Consider the following 22690-nt stretch of genomic DNA (forward strand, 5'->3'; position numbering starts at 1 on the left):
AGGTCTTACAGAGAGAAAGGAACACTCTTTGGGATTCTAGTTGATTAGACAAATGACAATTACTTGATGGACAACTGCTAAGTCTACAGCCTCCTTTGTTTACCTGTTTACCCATTCTAACCAGAAAGGAAAGGAAAGTACATCCTCTCGTGAAATGAAATCTTTAAACATTGCGTATTCATGCAAACATAATACAAAACATGAGAATCATTCACAAGGTATATGCCTTTAATTCCAGCACTTCAGCAGCTGAGGCAGAAGGAGGAGCAAGCACATGTTCACAGCCAGCCTGGGATATCTAGTGAGTACAGTACCATCACCACCTCTTGCTTATGACAAGGACATCCATCATGTTTGACATAAATATATTGATGGCAAGAGTATCTTTTACACAAATGAAAGGGTTCTGAAGAAAGGGAGGAAAAGCTCACAATATGAATTGGGATGTATTTGTTGATGGAAATAATTAAAGAACAAAATGAACACACGAAGCAATCAAACCGCTCCCCGCTAGGAGTATCTCTAAAGCACAGGTATGAAGGCTGTCTTTGCAAACATGAGAGCCCTTCTCAAGTGTAAAAGGAAAAACAAACAATCTCTCAAATGGACTACAGTCTAACATCTGAAGGTAAAAGATTTATTTACGACATTCAGTACCACCTGTTCTTGTTTACTAACACGAACTAACAAGTAAAGGATGTTAGTAAACAATCAGTCATCTGTGTAACAGAAGCAACCTACAGACCAGGAGAATCCACAAAGTTCACACACAACTGTAATTCTACCTATAAAAAAATCTAAAAGATATGCAATTAAGAGGAACCTTTGTTGCCACCAGCTGTATTTGTTAACCCTGTCTTTATTATTTGATGTACAGGCCACTATTTGTAACTGAAGAATAAGTATTTCCTATCCTTGTTTTCCAATCCATTTTGACTGTATCAGAGACAGACATAACTATTCTTTTGAAACCAGATATTTCCTCAGAAACTTACAGCACAATTTCTGTCTAGAATTCCTACCAATATCTATTTAATGATAATGTAACAGTGTAATTAGAAAAAAAAACCACTCTCACATAGGTAGTAGTAATATTTTTAAGACTGCTGCCTGTGTTGTAAGCTCCCCTCTTTAGTCTCTATGTAGGGCAAGCCATTAGACCTAACCCAGGATCCACATATGCTTACGTACAGAGCACACACCAGTTAATGACTTACGGTACAAAGATGTTTCCAAGGCTACAGAGATGGCTCTCAGGTCAAGATCACAGGTTGCTCTTCTAGAGAACTAAGCACCCCAGCGCCCACATGGAAGCTCACAACCTCCAATTCCAGGTCCAGGGGATCCAATGCTATTTCCTGGCCTCCACAGGAACCAGACACACACATAGTGCACCAATATCCAGGCAGGAAAACACTCATACACATAAAAGTAAGTAAGAATTTTTTCCCTAAAGATATTTCTTCTCCAATGTGTAAGAGAAATCTTTCCTATGGACTTTATTAAAGGGTATCAGAATGAACAATAGAAACATCACACCACTGATGAGACTTTTGACACATTTCCTTCAATCATTTATTTACTTTTAAATTGATTACACTAGATGCTATCTGTTTCTATTCTTTTCACTAGGAATTAACTTTAACCAATGTGCTTTTAACTCCAGATGATGGTAAGTTTAGAATGTGAAACTCTATAATATTGATTGTAAAAATTTTAACAGTATCATGAATATTTTTAAGAACACTTGAAAGCAATTCTTAATTATGTGATACTAAAACAGGTATTTTTGAATTTTTTAAAAAATGAATTTTATAAAGGCTTTTGATACTATAAATCTTCTTTACTGGGCCAAACAAGATGGTACTAAACTTCCTCTAGGAATTTAACAATAATATTTGCTTAAAATAAGCATCATCCTTTAACTGTAAATATCTTATTGACAATTTACCTAAAATGTGTTGGTTTGAAATTAAGATCTGTTACCAAAAATTATCTAACAACACTGCTTCCTTTATACAGGAAGAACCTTTAAGACCTTTGTTTTTATTAACAAATTCAAAACACCTGACTAGTGAAGAAAACTGGGAAGGAAGAAAATGAGACACACATAAATACATGCTAACCTTTGATTTCTCACATGCCAACACCATAAATGTATTTTTGGATACAGAGATTAATTCAGATTGTAGGTGAGTCACAGATTATATACATCAATAAATATATTGTAAATATACTCAAATTTGTTGACAATTTCAGCTCATAAAGTAAATTTATGTAAAAATTATTTGGGAAAGGCAGCCAAATTCCAACTAAAAAGGCAGAAGATATGAAGATATGCCAAAACACTAAGTAAAGCAAAAATACTGTAGCTGCCTATAGAATGTACTAAGAAACACTCTACGTGTATGGGTATTTAAAATATATTATTAATTATAAAACATATTTTCATTTTAATGGAGTTAACTATAATTAAATTAATTATAATTAAAAGTCTACATATATGATATTGTAACAATCATATGAAATCCTCTAACATGCAAACCCAACTAATTCTTTAAGGTGACCAAGACTAATGACAATTGCACTAAATAATGGGGAGAAAAATGTCAAATTTCATTCAAGAAGTAGAGGTTAAAATTCTTTGACTTGTGAAAATGTCCTACATTAAATAATTTTTCTGGATGGACCAGAAGCAAATCAATCCTACTTACTTAATAAACTATGTTAATAGTCAATATTAACAGAATTTTCAAACAAATGGGAGTTAAAGTACCTGGTCGGAAACTAAATATCTGTCACCAAGTAAGGAGTTTTACTAAGCATCACAAAGTGGGGTAGTGAACTCTCATTCTGGCCACTATCTTAGAACATCACTTGAAAACGTGCATACTCCGTAGTGATATGAAAAGAGAATATGCATGCCATTTAAAAATAATTTTATGAACTTAACTTCAAAAGTACTTTCGAATTGTTGAAGCTATTTTCTGGAATGTTAAAAAATCTGAATACCCAACATCAAAAGAAATATGGATTAAAACAATTGCTGACCACCAAGCTTCCTGAGAATTAGTTTGGAGGAATAAGGAGAAACACGAGAAAGAAAAAGCAACATTGTAGTATATAGTATGCTATCAGACATGAGGCCAGTCCCTCTGCTCCCGAGTGTCCTCGCACTGCGGCTGCCAGTGCATCTCTAGCTCAGCGTGTCCTTTTCCACGATTCCTCCTCCTGTTTGCTCCACTTCACTCTGCCTTGGATCCCACAGTCCTGTGGGAAAACCTCACTCTGACAAGACACAGATAAGGGGCTGCATGCACCCGAGCACTTAGGAGCACAAGTACTGCTTGAACACCCACACTGCCTCAGATGTTTCCTATATGTAGGTGATCACACAGACAGAGTGAAACTATTACGTGCTTTCTGAATTATGCAACCAGTCAACAAAGAAATAGGCAAACTGAGGAAAACTACTTCAAAAGACACACAGAAACATTCTACAATGACTATTACTGGTAAGTATTCTTTACTTTGTCCAGTTGTAGTCACAAAGGAAAATGAAATTCTGGCCAGTTTTAAGTGTTTATTTATTGTGGAAGCCTTTATTGGAATAATCACAGAAAAATCACAAGTTACTATTTTTAACTTTACCCATTATTATCAATGGGAATTTCCATAAGCTTACAACTTTGCTTTGTGGTAAGGATAGGATAGGATAGGACCACATTCACACTACTACTATTGTGTCTACAGGTAAGTATGAATTATTTCTAACTAAATCATGTCATAGCGAAGTAATTTATTATAAGGAGTACATTTTTGTAGTATAATAATCAAAGCTATATTGTGACATTTCTAGGAAAACATCAAACATTATGAGCAATTCCTAAATTACCCATTGAATGGCATGTATCACCTACAACAAATGCCAGGGAAAACATCTCTTAAAAATGGAGAGCTAAGTCTTCTCTCTTTTCCTGTTGCAGGGGCATACAGGAAATGCAGAAATGAAGTTTAAAAACAAGACCTAAGGAACTACATCATTACTGCTAGGACACTCAGCTCGTTTTATCTGCGATAAACCAATGCATTTACTCACCACTGTTACTGTTCTGCAACTTCAGTTTACTTTTCTCTCTGGCACTCCTGCTAAGAACGCCATTGGGTTTCAAGTCTTCCTCGGCCTCGCCTCTCCTTTTCTGCAGGTCATTCTGCTTCTTTTTATACGTCGGCTTAGGCTGCCGTTTAGTCCTTTGCTCTGACTTGCTCTCACTTTCATCTGAGTCTCCACTTTCAGAGCCAGACTCATAAGTTCTTTTGGCTTTTCTCCTACTGGCTTTATCATCTCGTCCATACTTCTCTCCTGTGACTCTGCTGTCGACACTATTCTGTATATCATTAGATGTAGAGGCTATTAAATTGACAGAACAAGGCTTAATAATTTCTGATACAGAATTCCCTGAATTTTCCATTTTGTTAGTATTTTTATCTTCTTCTGAATGTCTGGTGAGCCAGGCCTTCTTCAGTTTAGTATGGTAGTTGGGCTGACTGGTCTGGGCTGCTGGCCCATTTCCTACAGAGATTGCTTTGTTACTTGCACAAATCATGGCGCTATCCAGGGGAAGAGAGGCTGCTGCTGTCTGATTTCTCACAGTATTAAGTTCAGCCTCACTGACATTACTATTTTTATACTGAGCTGCAGCCAATGCTGCCTTGTGCTTTTTTAAATGAATAAAATCAGTTGTGCCTGAGAAGCCAGAGCTAAGCTGAACACCACTTCCTGTCTTACTACAGGCCATAGTGGCTGGCTCCGTGGTGCTGACTTTGCATTCCTTTGTTTGTGCCACTGCCTGACTGACACTTTTTGAAGAAGTACATTCTAAGGATGTAGAGGCCAAAATGGTATTTGATAACGAATAAATTGCTTCTGAACCACCCAAGCTGGAAACACTGGTGGTAGTGGCAGCAGATGTGAACACATCTGTTTTGGTATTACAGACAACATTTACAGCAGACATGACTGAAACAGGAACACTACCCTGGGAGATAGCTTCGACATTGTTTTCAGATTTCACATGAGCATTTTCTAAATTCACATTTGGTAGAATGACTCTTCCAGTCTCTCCAGCTTCTGGTTTGAGGTAATCTGTTTTACTTGCCCCAGATGAAGATCTTTCACAAACTCTATCTTTGGAAGCTAACGGTACAGATGGCACACCATCAACTTTTGTACTAGAAGGTGGACGGACAATGACAGATGCCACAGCACCCTGTGACTTCCCACTACTTTTTTCCACGGGCCACTCAGCTTTCTCCTTGCTGAGGTTGTTGTTAGACTTCCACATTTCTGTTATACTCTGATCAGAAGAACTCTTAAAATTTGCCTGGGAGTCTTTTGGCTCAGGAATTAGAGTTGGAGGCTTCTGGGATTCTTGAACTTTGCCGCCAGCGTTCACTGGCATCACTGGGGTCAGAGTTGGAGGGGAAAGGCTACTATAGCTACTTTCCTTTCTTTCCAAACTGTGATGGATTGGTGGGTGGAATACTGGAGCCCTATGCAAAGCAGGCATACTGCGCAGTGCATTTGTAGAAGAGACGGTCAGATGGGTAGGACTTCTACAATCACTTCTGAAAGTTGTTACTGAGTGAGATGCAATCTGATGCGGAAGATGGTCTGGTATCTTGCCTACTAAACTTTCACTTTCTGATTGGTGTTTAATCAAAGGTGGAGGCTTTGAAAGAGATGATATATATGAAAGAGATTGTGGATTGGCCGCTGCAGAAAGGTTATTATTCTGTTTTTCAGTGTAAATATTTGAAGCTTCTTTGGATGGATATGATCTTGGTGGTTCGTTGACCACACTATTAGATAATGTAGTGAAATAGTTACTTTGGGGCAAACTCTGAGGAACCGAGTGCTTCATCTTATAAAGCTCTGACACTGAGCGTTCTATGTCTTTATCTTGTTTGATGACATGGCTTTTAGGACTAGAAGATGATAGTGCTACTCTGGAGTAATTCTCTCTTTCAACCTCAGGCCCCTTGATTTTGGTTGTAAATGGGGCAACATCAATACTCTCTTGAAGGATCCGACGATGTTCCTCCTTGTATTTGTTCAATCTCTCTCCAGTCTCCTGGGATGGCCTCGGACCCACAAAATGCCTATGCAAGTGACAATCCTTTCCTCCTTGTGACCTATTAAGATCTAGGTCACTTTTCACTGACGTGGATGCATTACAACGCAATGGTTCCAAGAAAGCTTTCCTCTCCAATTCTCTACAAAGAAAATACACAAAGATTTCTGTGATCACTTTTTTTATACAAAACACAAGAAGGTTTTTATGAAATGTTATTCTATTACGAAAGCAAACAGCCTTGTTCAGTCTCTAAAACTGGAAAATACACCAGTATGACAAGAACAGAGCCACCTTTAGTGGCTTGCTCCTATGATTACTTAAAGGCTGAGGCAGGACGATTGCATGAGTTTGATGGCAGACTGACTCAACAAACCAAAACACAACCAAAAGTGTATCTTCTAAGTCTAGTTTTGACACCAAGTTTAAATAAACTATTTAAAAAGTGCATTGAGAAAAATTATGAAAGTCAAAGGTATTTTGTAAGTTTTAAACACTGGTGAACTTACTCTTTGTGGTGATCGACTAAACTTTTTGCCACTGGCGGACTGGAATGCACTGTAATTTTATGAGGTCGATGAGGCTCTGCACTGGAAGGTCTGACAGGAATGTGACTGAGTAATCCAATACCATCTGCTGAGGTCACAGGAGTGGGTTGATGTAACCAAGGACTGGGAGAATTCTATTAAAAAAAAAAAACAAAAACAAAAAGGCTAGACTTTAGTTATTAAAAAAAAAAAAAAAAAAAAGCTAACTTCCTGAGCTGAGCTGAGTATGCTGTCATGTACTTAGTCCCAGTACTCAGTTTTATAGCAAGACTTCTGACCATGGTATTTTTATTAAGCCTGACATATTTGAAAATGAATCTGATGAGAAATATTCAATTCTTTAACCAACATTAATCATACGAACTTTCCACATTCTATTGAAAACTAATTAGCATTAAAATAGTAACTTCTAGAACTATTCCTTCACTAAAAGCAGATCTTCAGTTAGACCTAAATTTATGACTTCCTATGATCCCAACACCAGAAGAATTTGCTGCTCACAGCAAAAGCAGAATGTTAGCCCTAAAACATTGTTCTACTAGAAGAAATTATAATCAAGTTTGTCTGTCAGTTTTCCACATATAACACTTAACTTTCTAAGAATTTATGCACAACTCCCAGATCATTACATTTAAGGCCTAAACGTGTTCCACTGTATTCTATAAGCCAGATACCAACAGGCCACTAAAGTTGGAGATGTGGAAGCATAACACAGTTATGTTTTCCACGACAATATGTTGCCTGTCTGTTAAGTTAGTATTTATATAGTGACAGTGACATATACGTTATACCCCATACATGTGATTACATGTTTAAAAACTGTTTTCTATACTGTGACTCAATATACCTCAAGAGTATGCTTTGTAAATCTATTATCAGGATTGAGTCATATACCAGGAAAATTTAAACCACCTTTATTTTGACTAAAAGGAATAAATCTTATAACTCACAACAATAATATAAGGGTAGCATGTATCATAAAGATAGCTTAATGGTAAGTTATAGCTCTAAACCTCACAAGAGAATAGTGCACAATGATGCACAGAAAAAAACACTTAAATATAAAATGATACAGAAGGCCATAATTACATAAGTCTCAGAAGTCTTGAGTCACAGTAATTTATGACTATGATGAAAGCTTTTGCCTTATGAAGTACCATTTAAAATGATTTCCTAATCTAGTGGCTTCTGCTTACATTGTCTGATCACCCTGATCACAAACATGAGGTTAAGAGATCTTTCTTTTGTTATTTTAATTTACTTTTTGCATTATAATTTTACATAAATAAATAAAAACTTGACTAGCATAAAACATTTTCTGGTTTTATAAACAGTCTGTTAAGTCCTTGGATCATCTCTTTTACAGAGTTTGGAATTTATGAAAGGAGATTCAAATCCACTTGCAACCTCTTGGATTCTGTGTTCCTCTAGCCTATCTTTGTGCAATTCCAACTATACTTTTGACCCATACACACACACACACACACACACACACACACACACACACACACACACACACAATAGGTACATGTGTCACCAGGCTTGCTTTAAATTCTGGTGAAGTAAAAAATGTGGTTAGTGATCTTCCTTGACTTAGATTATGTAACTTCTACATCTCAATAGGATTTAACTGATACATGATCAACGGCACATGATCAAAGATGCAAACAGAATCAGGACCCCATCTCAGAAACAAAATCAAGAGGAATATACTTGTGATTATGGAAGCACAACTCTAGAACTAAAATCTTAACTCTAGAACTAAAATCTTACCAATACTAAATGTGCCAGTGTTGGGGCAGAACAAAATTCTAACAATCACTGTTAATTTTATTAAAGGAATCTAAAGCTCATACAAAGGCAAACTAAAGGGGAGTTACTTAGAATAAACCACAAGAAATATCTTTCAAAATTACTAAGATTGCCATCTGCTTAGTTGGTGTCCCTCACTATCATCAACCATTATTAATTTGGGATTAATGACCTTGGTGACCTCATTACTACCACCTAAAATTACAACAGCTTTTCTGACAAACTTTTGGCACCATGACAACCATACCTTTGTCTACTGTCATTTCCAATGCAATGCTAAATATACACACTATTATTCCTGAAATAAATGAGAAATCCAGTAGCACTGGTTTCCAAATCATCACTCCCAACATATTATGCATCTTGCCCAAAACATAGCATGGAAAATGTTAAGTTTATCCTATCTTCATGGAAACACTCTTTTAAAAAGCTAAATAGTGAAAATAACTCAAATGTCCACCGACAAAGAACGGATAAAAAAATGTGGCAGACTCAGTGGTAGAACCCTTGACTAGCATGGATAAGGCTCCAGCACTAATGAATGAATGAATGAATGTTTGCCTACCTACTATGGACACATGAAATAAAGTAGAATGCAGCCTTTATAAAGGCCATCTATCTGTCTCATGTGTCAATATGGATGAGCCTAAAGGACATACTAAACAAAGTAAGACAGGTAAGAAGAAAAATATTAAGTGAATCTACTTACATGAAATGTTTAAGAGTAGAAAAAACGCCGGGCGGTGGTGGCGCACGCCTTTGATCCCAGCACTCGGGAGGCAGAGCCAGGCGGATCTCTGTGAGTTCGAGGCCAGCCTGGGCTACCAAGTGAGTCCCAGGAAAGGCGCAAAGCTACACAGAGAAACCCTGTCTCGAAAAACCAAAAAAAAAAAAAAAAAAAAAAAAAAAAGAGTAGAAAAAACATAGAAACTGAAAGTAAACATGTAGTTATCAAAAGCTGGGAGGAAGGGAATTAAAAGTTGTTTTACAAGGTAAGAAGTTTGAGGGCTCTATATTGTTCAAAGATACTTGACCCTAGGCTGCAAGGTAGCTCTGCAGGAACCTGCCTTCATGCCTGGCTGCTAGTTAGATTCCCAGAAGGCACGTGGCAGAAACAAAGCCAACACCCACAGTAAATCGTCCTGAACTCCACTTGACGGCTCACCATCTCACACATACAGGGTGGATGGGTGGACAGTAAACAAACAAACAAACAAACTTAAAAGACTGAAAAACATGACACTACATTCCTGAAAATGATAAAAATGATCAATTTAGTGCTGCTTTTACCGTAAGTAAGGTGGTATTTAACAGTCCTAAGGTACACTTAAAGAGTACGCTGAGTAGCACAAAGGCCAAGGTTGCTTCATGGTAGGAGTTTAATAATACTATCTATTCCTTTACTTTTTTATTGATTGTGTGGCACTGCTATTAGTGCACAGTTATTTGCTGGTGAAAGCACATGGCATGAAATAGTGTGAGTCCTATCCCACTACCTTCTCCAATCTTATGTACCAGCAGCTTTGCAAAATACTAGGAGTCTCTAACTTTGAATGGCCTTAAAGCATGCAAGACACTTAAAAATTCAAACTTTGAAATAGCCAATGAACATAATCCAAGGGCTAAAATAACATCATTTCAAGAAAAAAATTTACTTATATGTATTTTTTAAAAAACCTTAATAATTACACACAAATTTTAAGCCTGTACTTTCACTACCAACATATATACCAAAAATCAGTCTAACAGATACTATGATCTATGAAAGTTAAGTCTGGTGAGGTTATTAACCATCTGTAAAGAAAACCAATTGAAAATCTGTTAATAGTTTTAAAGTACCTATAGAGGTTAATTAACAAATACATGTTGTTCAGGGGGAAATAACAGTGTCACTTACCCTCCTTAATGAAGCTTCAGCATTAACTGCATTTTCTGGGTGAACCCACTTAGAAGAAGGTAGACCAAGTCCTGAGTATGCATGTGTTCCATTTGGATATTGCCAAATAATTGGATAAAGTCCAAGCTGATTATATGAAGAAGGATGGGCTTGTCCAAGAAGATGAGGTGACTGGTGTTGCAACAACTGTTGCTGCTGCTGGTGAGCTAGTGCTAAATGGCTCAAGCTGCTGGCATGAGCACTCTCTAGGCGTGGGTGGCCACCAAGTAAGGAGGCAGTAGGCACTCCAGGTAACACAGTGGGAAGTAAATGAGGGTGATGGACAGAATGGTGTGGACCACTAGTGAGAGGGTGAGTGTTAAGGGTAGGTAATGGAGTTTGACTAGATGACCCAGCTAGTAAGTGGGATCCTGGCGTTAAGGCAGGGTGATGGGTACCTGGGTTTAAACAGGTTCTATGGGATGAGGAATGAATGGGGAAAGGATGCTGGCTCAAAAAAGGTGAAATGTGATTAGCTCCTGTTTCTGATCCAATAAGAGCAGGATCCCTATAAACTGTGAAGTGCTCGTTTTTGTCAATGATTAGAGGGCTCTTCGTAGTTTCTAGTGCACTACCTCGAGTAGGAACTGGGTGGAAAGTACATCGGGATAACTCATGTTCTATTTTACTGGCCAGCCTCCTCTCACCAATAGCTTGACTATTCACGTAAGCAGCCTTAGACTTTACAGAGTCAGGAGAATGAGTAATCTTGGCTTTAACAACTTCAGGTGAAGAACTGGATTTTGTCTTCTGAGTATCTACTGAAGTAGTTAGTTTAGATTTTATAGTTTCTGGGGGTGGACTTCTCTTATGCAGCTGATCCTCTGTGACAGAAACTGTACTTAATGAAGACATGTAAGAGACATAGTGATTTTTCTCTTTATCCACATCTCGGTGATCATTTCCTGAAGAAGTATTTATAACACTTGATTGAGTTAAATCCACTTGCACAACATCATTGACCCAGCTCTGGTCAGAATCTGGCTTTGCTGTTTCCAGGTATTTAGCATTTGAATGTTTAGAATCACAAACATTAGGATCCATGTTCTCAAGTGTCTGGAGGCCAAAAGTATTTGAATTTTCCTGAGCCACCCTCTCTAAATGAGTGTCACTTTTGATATCCACAACACATTTGGGTGTCGGGGTTCTGGATACTAACTTGTCCTTTGGTAATAATTCCACTGCGTGTTTGTTTTCCATATTGCATTCTTGAAGAACTGAATCATTAGGATTATGGTCAGCAACTAGGGCCTGTTCTGATGAACGGAGAGCCATTTTTTCTGGAAGGTGGCCGTCCATAGACTTGGGCTTCTCCCCATTTTCATGGTTTCTATCTTCCTGCATTTGATCCCAGGGAGGCTGAGCATCTACTAAGGTCTCTTCTCCCGCCTTCTCAGCGACCTGGGATTTTCCCTCTTCTCCATTGAACTTTGAAGTGATTTTATTTTTCAGCTCATACTCCGGTGTTTGCTCAGAGGAATTATCACTCACTCTTTTACTTGTATTCTCTGAGTCACCGCTCTCGGAAGCATCTGAAACATTGTCAGTCCGAAACCTTTTCACGTTAAGTTTCTTTTCATCCATCTCAGGGCTCCTTCTTTTATTTACCACATGCTTGTTTTTACCTTTAGGATTTTCTGTAAGATAAGAAAGATAACAGTTTTATCTTTCATGATCAATAAGCATACTTTAATGAATTTTTATTCATGAGCATGCCCTTAAAAATTAAAGTGGGTCCAGCCAGGCATGGTGACACATGCCTTTAATACTAGCACTCATCATACATATCTCTGTGAGTTTGAGACCAGACTGGTCGGTGAGTTACAATACAGCCAGGGATGTGCAGTGAGACCCTGTCCATCTCTCTCTCAAATCCAATTTTTAAAAAGTGGATCCTACCTCCTCGTGCTATGTAATCATATTTTTCTTCCTTCATCTTCTCATCATCGGGTGTGCTGCTGTCTGAACCCTTCCTCTTGTTAGGACGAGCATTTCTTTGTTGCTGTTGCTGGTGTGTGTTTTGTTTTGGTACAGCAGCTTGAGAGTTCATTGCTGGTCTGGGACTATTTGCTTGAGCACGTGTATAATGACCCTAAAAATAAATCAACAGTGATTAGATTACTATTTGATGTTGAATAGTCTAAGGAAAAGTATTTTGTAAAACTGCATTACTAATAACATACATACGTGAACAGTGTTGATATTATGACTGGCACGAGACCTGCGTCGTGATGTAATGCCAATATTTTCACCTTTTAACAAAGAGTGAACGACATCATCTAGAAAGGTCATTTGAACCATAGAAGGATCGACATTCTGTGGTTCTAGTACCTAATCCATGACACAAAACAAATATTAAATCTAACAAACTGACCAGCATAACATTAGTACAATTTCTTTACTTAGTTGAACTGTTTACAAATCAATTTGGGAATTCAAATTTGTAAGATACCACCTGCTTACATAACCAACTTTAATTACAAAGGATAAAATTACCTTTTCCCTTTTATATTCACCATAATTCTTAAAAGGAATTCATCTCAACTATGAAATGTGATGTAAGAACTATGTGTTTTGAAAATGAACAAGAAACTATTTGGGAAATATTTATTATTGGTGAGAAGAAAAAAAACTGAAGTTTTAAGAAAGTTAAGTTTTAATTTAGGGGGAAAAAAAAGGCTAATCAATTAGGGACTGATTTTTGTCAGTACTGAAATAAATGTGAAATCACCATCACTTCCTGACCTAAAGTAGCTTGCTTCTATGTAACATCAGATGCATTTAAATTTATTAGGGTTATATTATTAGAAACTCTATATAGTGTCTACTACCTTGTAAAAATATCCTCTTCAAAGGATTACTTAAGAGGCTGGGGTTGGGGGTTAGGAGTAACATGCACTCAGCACACGTAAGGTGTGTTTAGTATGTGCAAAGCCCTGGGTTTAATCCCCAGCACCAAAATTGCAATTATTTACCTGATCATTCATAACGATCATGGTGCGGGTGAAGAGATCATGATGAGTAATTATGCCAGTAAACCACTGGGTGGCAGAATCTTGTCTATATACTCTCACTCTGTATCCATTTAAAGAATAAGGACCTTAAAAAAAAACAAAAACAAAAACAAAAACAAAAAAAAAAAACAAAACACAAGGGATATCTTAAATAAAGACACTTCCCATTTAGGTATACATAGGAATTACCTTTTAAAAGCAATAATGCTCTGTGACAGATGAGTTAGAACTTGTCAGTTTTAAAAATGTCTTAGAAGACAAGTATCTTTTATCTCAGAATGTGACTCATTATAGACACAGCTACACAAAGAATATTTCTGCAATCATAAACACAATGTAAAGCCATAGTGGTCTAGAATACAGTAAGGATGTAAAACTAGTTAGCCATTTTTGGGAAAATGAGTTCATGTCTGAAATGGGAAAATAATTTGTAATTTGATTAATGGGACAGCTAAGAGAGGCTGAGCTGTAAAGCACAACAGTCTTATACCCCACACCGAACACAATCTGGAGTCAGCCAAAGATAAACAGGGATTATTAATACTTTACTCTTTTCTTCCCTAAGGTTGCAAGAAAACAAAAAGTTATTTTAAAAACTTGACTTGGTTGTATCATCAAAGTATAAAGTACGTAGGGAAAGTAAAAATGAACAGACACATCATCTAACCACAACTCAATTTTTCTAGATCTCTGGATTTTAAAAAAATATTTTTTAAAATCTCTTTAATAACAATATTAAACACATGGAATTTGGAACTTCCTTTTTTGCATCTGTAATAAGAAACTGTCCCTCAACCCACCCCAGGATAACAACAGTATGGTAACTTCATTTAAAAAAAAAAATGGATAGAATAAAGGTGATGACTACTGGACAGGACATGATTAGCAGAGGCCTTAGAGTCATTGGGTAGGAGACAGTTATTTATGTTGAAAGTCTCCATGAGGAAAGCTTAAAGAGTACTTTACACTAAAAATTGGTCAATACCCAGATGATCTGTTGTACATAAGGACAGTAAACAAAACAGTTACATCTTCAAGAGCACTGCTTATTAATACTTAATGACACGAATTTTTGTTTGTTTTGTTTGTTTATTTTTGAGACAGCATCACACTATATAGTGCTGGCTGTCCTGGAATTTAATATGTAGATCAGGCTGGCCTCAAACTCACTCCAAAGTGAAGGAATTAAAGACTTGCATGAGTTCCAAAGACTGAGATAATCATGGGAACTTAACAACAAAGTTGTATTCTTTGCATTCAATAGAACATCAACAGTTCAAGACATTAAGTCTTAATTTTAATCCAATTTCATGAAAACTTTATATTTACCGTATGATTTTACTGCTATTCAAATAGACTACCAGGAATTATAAAGCAGTTCTGATTTGAAAATCACATGTCAACAGACAACCCTGTAACTTACTAAACAAAGGAAACAGAACTGAAGCTGTATTGAGATAAATGCTGTAGAAGGTACACACACACTTATCAGATACCAACAGCATTCTTCAAAAGAGATCAATTACGACTCTGGGCAGCACTACACTGCAAACAATGCTTCTTTTTCCAGGAAGCACACACCTTGAACATTCCACATTATGAAAATTTCTCTATCAACAAAACAACTGTGTAGCTACAATTCCATGTATAATAAATCAGTGAAATTAAGAACTTCATCAAAATGTCTATGGTTTGCCAATTATTCTCTAGCAGACTACATACAATTAAAACTATTAGATTACACAAAACTGAGCAATCAAAAAGGAAATAAGTTGGCGCAGTTTCAAAAATGATGTGTAACTTCAAAATAGATACCTTGCATAAAAATCTCCTGGACCTTCTGTTCCTTCACCCAGACTTTCACTTCTGCATGCAACTGTGGATTGTCCCTGAGTATGGGCTTTAGGCTGTCAATGTCGTCCTGAAATTATAAATAAAAAGAAAAGGGTCCATAACACTTTGCCAACAATAGTAATATAAATTACTGTCTTTTATGTTCTAAGCATATTAGCAAATTCCTTAATATAAAAGCATAAACTCATAAGCTAGTTTCCTTAGCAACTACAACAATAAAGCATAAGAAATTATTCTGTAGTGAGAGTTGATCCTTGACAATTACTACCATATTCAAAAGTGGCACCAAACAACAAAAAATTGGTACCATAAATCTTGTTACTAAGAATGTCTGAAGTTCAAATTTCTGTCTATCAATTCCCTTATTTATAAGGCAGTTACTAATATCTGCCATTTACCTTGATAGGCTTTTATAAAATATGATACTTTTTTCCTACAACATTCAATACTTGCAGTAATGGTGGTATGCACATGCAATTTCAATACCCAAGAGGAGGCAAGAGGTTAAAAAGTTTAAATAAAGCTAGCCAGAGCTACCTAAGAGACACACAGTCTCAGAAGCAAGCAAAAGTCAGACACATTGACTCACACATTTCTAGCACTTAGAAGGCTGAGGTAAAAGGACAGTTCCAAGGTCCAGGCCAATCTGGTCTGCACAGTTGAGAATGAGGAAAGGAGAGAAAAGGGGAAAGGGAAAACTGGAGAGGTGGCTAGGCAATTAAGAGCACTTGTTGCTCTTGTCGAAGATGCAGGTTTGACTCCCAGCACCCACATGGCGGCTTGCAACCACTTGTAACTACAGTCCTAGGGCATTCAAAGTCCCCTTCTGACCTTACAGAGCGTAAGGAATGCAAGACAGACAGACAGACAGACAGACAGACAGACAGACAGACACACACACACACACACACACACACTATAATTTTTTAAAAACCTACAATACTTTTTAAACCTTTTAAAGACATGAACTATAATTACCTATATAGAAGATTTTTTATTTTTGCTAATGCAATATATATTCATTTTTTCCAAAAGCTAGTCACTCGGGTACTGAAGGAATAGCACTCCTGGTGACCACCCCTCTTTCTATAAGCTACATCCTGTTTAATGTCAGTTATAACCCCTAGCAAATGACAAGTGGAAGAGTTCAAGTCAGTAATATTTCCCTTACTAAGAAGAGTAGAAGTTACTGTTGTCACCTTGACAGATGATTTACCTGGAGAGTAGCCTCTGGATATGCCTGTGGGCAATTATCTTGACTGCATTAACAGAGAAGGGAAAAATCTGCTCCCTGTGGGTGGCACCATACAACTGTCTGGATCTTAGATTGTATAAAATGAATAAAGTATCATACACTCATTGTTCTCTAGTCTAGATTATGAAAGTGATGTGAACAGCTGTTTCAAGCTCCTGGCATGTTGGCTTACCTGCCATGAAATATGAGCAGGATTAAGCCCTCTTTCCCATAAGTTAATTGTGCCAGGGCACTATATCACAGCAACAAGAAAGTAAACTAAGACAGAAACAGAAAATATGAAAACACGGCTGTGAATGTATCTCAGTGGCAGAACACTTTCCTAGCATGCCAACCTCAAAACCCTATGTGATGGCTCATCCACGTACTGAGGAAACGGAGGCAGGAGAACTGCATTGTGTTGTGGAATATTAGCTTAAAGTGTTGCATTTGTTTAACTCTGTGAAGCTGTGTTACTTTGCCTGTCTAAAACATCTCATTGGTCTAATAAAGAGCTGAACTAGGCAGGAGAGAGAAATAAGAGGGCTGGCAGGCAGAGAGAAATAAGAAAAAGAAAAGGAGAAGGAGGACACCAGTATTAGCCATCCAGCTATCCAGCCAGCAATGGAATAAGATATAAAGAAAGACAAAATACAGAAACGTGAAACTCCAGATGCAAAAGATAGACAGGATAATTCAAAAGTTAAGAAACGCTGGCTAGAAACAGTAAGAATATGTCTCTGTGTATTTATTTGGGAGCTGGGTGGTGGGCCCCAAAAGAGCAAAAAGTAAAAAACAACTACAGCATTGAGTTCTAAGACAGCCTGGTTTACAGTGAGCTCAGGGAAGCCTGGGATTGAGTGAGACTGCCAAAAACAGTATGTATACAAGGTATTTAATCTAGTAGTGTAGGAGTCACTAAGTCCTAGTACTTGAGAGGCAGAGACAAGTGGATCTCTTTGATTTCAAGGACAGTGTGGTTTACACATTGAGTAGGTGTTTTCTAACTTCTAAAGTCTTAGGCTTGTAGTACTACCTTTCTCTGAGATTAAAAATAATTGCCTAGATTGTAGAAAGTAAACTAGGACACTGTGAAACATTTGCTTCCCATTTTGTGTGTATGTGTATATATGTGTATGTGTTTTGCATGCATGTCTATCTGTGCACCATAAATGGGTCTGGTGCCTGCAAATATCACAAGAGGCTATTGGGTACCTGGGACTACAAACAGACAGATGTATGCTGCCATGTAGGTGCTGGGAATTGAACCCTGGTCCTCTGAAAAAGCAGCCAGTGCTCTTAACTGCTGAGCCATCTCTGCAGCTCTTGATTCCCACTTTTATAATTAGGAGATTTTTTTACACACATAACACATTAACTATTGAAGAAACTGTTGTGTTCAACTTTTTTTGTATTTACTTTTTAAACTTTGCTACTATTCAAATATTTATTTGACAAATCAATGTCAACAAAAGAAAGGCACGTTACTATAAACTTTATTTAATAAAGTAAAAAAGGATCAAACTACAGTATTCTCAGTTTTCAATGAATATTTTGAATTATTCTCTTAGCTAACTTTGATATTTTGGCTTGGATAAGAGATTCTGATCTAAAGCTCTCTCCAAAGTGTTAACAGAACAATCATAGTGTTTAATGGAATGTCAGTCATGACCAATCAAAGCTAACTGGTGTGGAATAACAGAAACAGCATCATTGCCTACTTGTATAAAACTACTTAAACTCTACTTGTATACTACAAACATTTCTACTCCCAAACATTGTAATACTGGTGCTGGAAAAAAAAAAAATCATACAAATAACACAAAACCAAACTTTAAACTCAATGTAAAATGCAAAAGACAAACTTCACACTATGATGAAATGAAAACAACTGAACAAAACAGTAATGATAAAAATGAAAAATTTTAATATAATCTTCTATCATAGGCCAGAATTTTTATCTAGAAAATAAGATATTTCCCCAAAGGAAAGCTGCTCCATTTGTCTTGCCAGGCCTGGTCATGCACGCAGTTAGTCCAAGCACTTGAGAGGCAGAGGCAAGAAGATCTCTGTGAATTTGAGGCCAGTCTAGTCTATATTGAGTTCCAGGTCAGCCAGAGGCAGGCCTATCTCAAAAACCAAGCAAACAAACAAAGACAACCCACTGCACCTTGGCTGAAAAGATCACAAAAGCATTCCTTTACATCATTATTTTTCCAACTTGAAAACCACACTCAAAATCAAAGTATTGGTCTGCACAGCTTTTTTGATCACAGGATTTTTATACAACAGATGCCATACAAAAACTTTTGCCTTTATTATGGCAACTCATCCTCAATATACCATTGTAGCATCAAATAATGTCTCCATTTTACAGATGGCAAAACGAAGGCACATAGACTGAGGAGATTCACCAACAGTTTTGACCTGAGGTCATCTGGCTCGCAAGGCTGGTTTCAGTTGCCATAGTACTACGTACCCTCTTTTTCTGTCTTGGGGTAGGACTCCAAGACTGACAACAATGTATATAAAGTGCTCTACCACTAAACTATTACTCCAACCCTACTGACTTCCTTAAATATGTTCTTGCTTTGGAAAGTCTTTGTTACATTTGTTTGTGTGTGTGAGTATGCATGAGAGCCTCTGTGCCACAGTAGACATGTAGAAGTCAGAGGACAACTTGTGGGGTGGGTGCCAGTCCTCTCCCTCCACAATATGGACCAAACAAGACCACCAGGCTTGACTGAGTGCCTTCACCTGCTGTTCTATCCTTCTGGCCCTATAAAGTCTTTATACACAATCAAAGTGTAATAGACATGTAAAACATAATGTAGTTAATAGGCAACCAGATTATACTTTTTTTAAACATTTGAGTATGTGTGTGTCCAAGTGGGTGTCAGGGGACAACCTGAGGGAATGAGTTCTCTCTTTCTACCATGGATAGGTCCAGGGAATCAAACTTGAATTGTAAGGCATGGTGGGTGGCACACTTTACCCTCCGAGTCATCTTGTAGGTCCACAGATAAATTAACTTTGCTATGCTTTTACATGTTTTCTGACAGGTTTTTTAAAATACAGATTTAAGATTTTAATACTTAGTTTTTATTTATGTGTACAGGCTGTTTTGTCTGCATGTATCCCTATGTACCTTGTTGAGTGCAATGCCTGCAGAGGCCAGAAAAAACCATCAGATCCCCTGGAACTGGAGTTACAGACAGTTGTGAACTGTCATGTGGGAGCTGGGAACTGAACCCAGGTCCTCTGGAAGAGCAACCAGTGTCTTAACCACTTCTCCACCTCATGTTTTCTCTATTTTGTAATGACCACATGTTGTTTTTATAATGAGAAAAAATAAAGAGCAAAATTTTGATGCCAAAAAGGGGCTCATATAAATTGACTTTATTGTAAAATACCATCAGAAGAAACTTTAAAGCATTTAGCTAAAAAAAAAAATCTTTAAAAACTAAATGGATCTATTACAGAGAACAATGACCTAGTTTACAAATTTTGTTGATGAAACCCTTTAAAACACCCTTTGTGTGTCACTGCCACTTCCCTTATGATGAAAACTACTTACCTTTAAAAACTCCAGGAAACCCACCGTTGAAGTACTTGCTTAGAAAGCATGGATTCAAACTGCAGTACCAACAAAACAGCAAAACAAAACAAATATCAAAAAGACCCACAAGGGGCTGGATCGATGGTTTATCAGGTAAGAAGAACCCTTGTTATTCACAGGACCCACATCTAATAAATAGCTTACGATTGCCTGTAACTCAAGCACCAGGGGATTTAAAGGCTTCTTCCAGCCTCCAGAGGTATGTACACACAATAATAAATAACAACATAAATCATATATGCTCACAGTAAAGAAACAAACAAACAAAAATCATCATAGGGTTTGAAGAACCATGAAAATTATTTTATTAATATAATAAAAATTAGGCCGGGCGGTGGTGGCGCACGCCTTTAATCCCAGCACTCGGGAGGCAGAGCCAGGCGGATCTCTGTGAGTTCAAGGCCAGCCTGGGCTACCAAGTGAGTTCCAGGAGAGGCGCAAAGCTACACAGAGAAACCCTGTCTCGAAAAAACCAAAAAAAAAAAAAAAAAAAAAAAAAAAATATATATATATATATATATATATATATATATATATATAATAAAAATTATACCAGGTACAACTGAAATAAAGCTCTTATAAAACCACACTGCTAGTCACAAAAATAATTTTAACTTTGTAGCATTTTAAAAGTAATGTTTACTTTTAATGTTTCAGTGATAAAATTTAAAACTAAGCCAGAGGAATCCTATTTTTTTAACTGATTAACAGATTTTTAATATGAATCATTTTCTTGTATATTTGACGATAAATTTCAGGGGGAGTTAAATCCAGAGCCTCACAACATTCTAAGCATGCATCTACTAGTAAAATATATCCTCAGTCTTTCAAAGATAAAGTTAGTGAAACAACAAGAAAATATATATACACTTTAAATAACTGATTTTTAACTTGCAAAAACACTAGGCAAACTTCACAGTTGGTATGGTGTGTTAAATAGGTTATTAGAGGGTAAGGTACCTTATTTCACCAATATTACAACTTAACAAAAAAGGTTGGGTGGGGGTGTGTACATTTAGTGCAAGGCCCTGGCTTCTGATCATAATCTCTCTCACACACACACACACACACACACACACACACACACACACACACAGGAACACCATCAATATATAAAAATGTAGTCAATCTCCAATTATCAACAGAAAGCTTACTTGAAGTACCCTGGTCTGATAACCCATCACTTTCATAAAACTTACATACACATATTGCTTTCCTAAGAAAGGGCTCTAAGATACTTGGCAAAGCCTTGCCAATGACTCAACTGTAACTCCCAGGAAAGTCATGAACTTAGCACTCTGGACTGCTAGTGTCACCACTCTAAATTCACCCTAGATGAATACTTTCATCTCAACATAGTGTAAAAGCAGCCTCTTAAACTGTAAATGATTCATGGCATCAACCAATTTCCAGCCTTTACAGATTGCTATTTTGACACCCAGCCCACTATTCGACACAGAGAAAATACTGTCTAAAAGTGTTCTAAAAACAAAATAAGCACCATAGAGACAGACTGGCAGGTATACGTTTACCATCAAGCCTGACAATCTGAACTGACATGGCAGAAGGAAAAGCCGCTCTCCTAAGTTGTCCTCTGACCTCCACAAGCTGGCTCTGGCATGGGAGTGTGTCTCACCCAAGGATAATCTCAGGGGGTGGGTGTAGGGTCTGCCAGGAATTGAATCTAGGGCCTCCCTCCCTCATGCTGCTAAGTATATGCTAAGATTGAACACCATTCCAGCCAGTTCATCTCAGTTAATCCTAGCAGTAACTGTGATAATTATTCATTCTAGTTTCATAGAAAAAAAAAAGATCACAAATTATTGTCCCCAAACTGTCCAGTTGGAAAGTAAAACAGTCGAGAATGTACTTGTAGAATCAAAATTCTGAAAGCTCTCTGCTGGGTCTCAATTTATCAGTAACATGGTTTTATAAAATGGAGGAAATTCTAAGCTAATTAATTTATCAATAAAATTATAATTTATCAAATATAATTTACCAAAACCCTCAACAATTTTAAGATTAATATTCAAATCTTATTAAAACAAAACAACTAAATAGCCCTATTTCCCTGTTCAATGATATTTTCCTTCAAAGAGATCAGCAATGCTGGGTGTGGTGGTACGTCTTTATTTCCATTTAGGAGGCAGAGGCATGCAGAGCTCTATGATTTGAAGGCCAGCCTACCTACATAGAGAGTTCCAGACTAGTCAGGGCTACAGAGTGACACCCTGTTTTGAAAATAAAGGAAGGTAGGGAGGCAGGCAAGAAGTACAAATAATCCATGGGGGTTTTGTTTTGATTTTTTTCAGGGGCTTTTTTTTTTGTTGTTGTTTTTAGCTCATCTTCAGAATGAAATCCTTTGATAAAATAAGTGTGATACTGCTGCATTTTGACAATTTGTCAAGTATCATTAGTAATAAGTTCTTCCCTTCTAGGTTACCAGTGTAAACCATGGTATTATAAAAATTAAAGCTAAGGCAGCGGGCACCGGTACAAGCCTTTAATCCCACCACTCTGGGAGACAGATGTATCTCTG

The 22690-nt window shown here is 37.1% G+C and overlaps 1 protein-coding gene across 1 annotated transcript in view; it reads right to left on the bottom strand.

Annotated features, from left to right (window-relative positions):
• Positions 1-22690, bottom strand: part of Jmjd1c (jumonji domain containing 1C) — a 150593-nt gene that overhangs the window by 26881 nt on the left and 101022 nt on the right. The window contains exons 4-10 of the mRNA XM_059243942.1: positions 15260-15365; positions 13406-13530; positions 12618-12761; positions 12330-12522; positions 10392-12067; positions 6644-6816; positions 4100-6276 (exon numbers count right to left, since the gene is read on the bottom strand). Of these exons, the coding sequence (XP_059099925.1) occupies positions 4100-6276; positions 6644-6816; positions 10392-12067; positions 12330-12522; positions 12618-12761; positions 13406-13530; positions 15260-15365 (4594 nt within the window). The remainder of the gene's footprint in view (positions 1-4099; positions 6277-6643; positions 6817-10391; positions 12068-12329; positions 12523-12617; positions 12762-13405; positions 13531-15259; positions 15366-22690) is intronic.

The sequence above is a fragment of the Peromyscus eremicus genome, chromosome 16_21, assembly GCF_949786415.1.
Source record: "Peromyscus eremicus chromosome 16_21, PerEre_H2_v1, whole genome shotgun sequence".
Lineage (NCBI taxonomy): Eukaryota > Metazoa > Chordata > Mammalia > Rodentia > Cricetidae > Peromyscus > Peromyscus eremicus.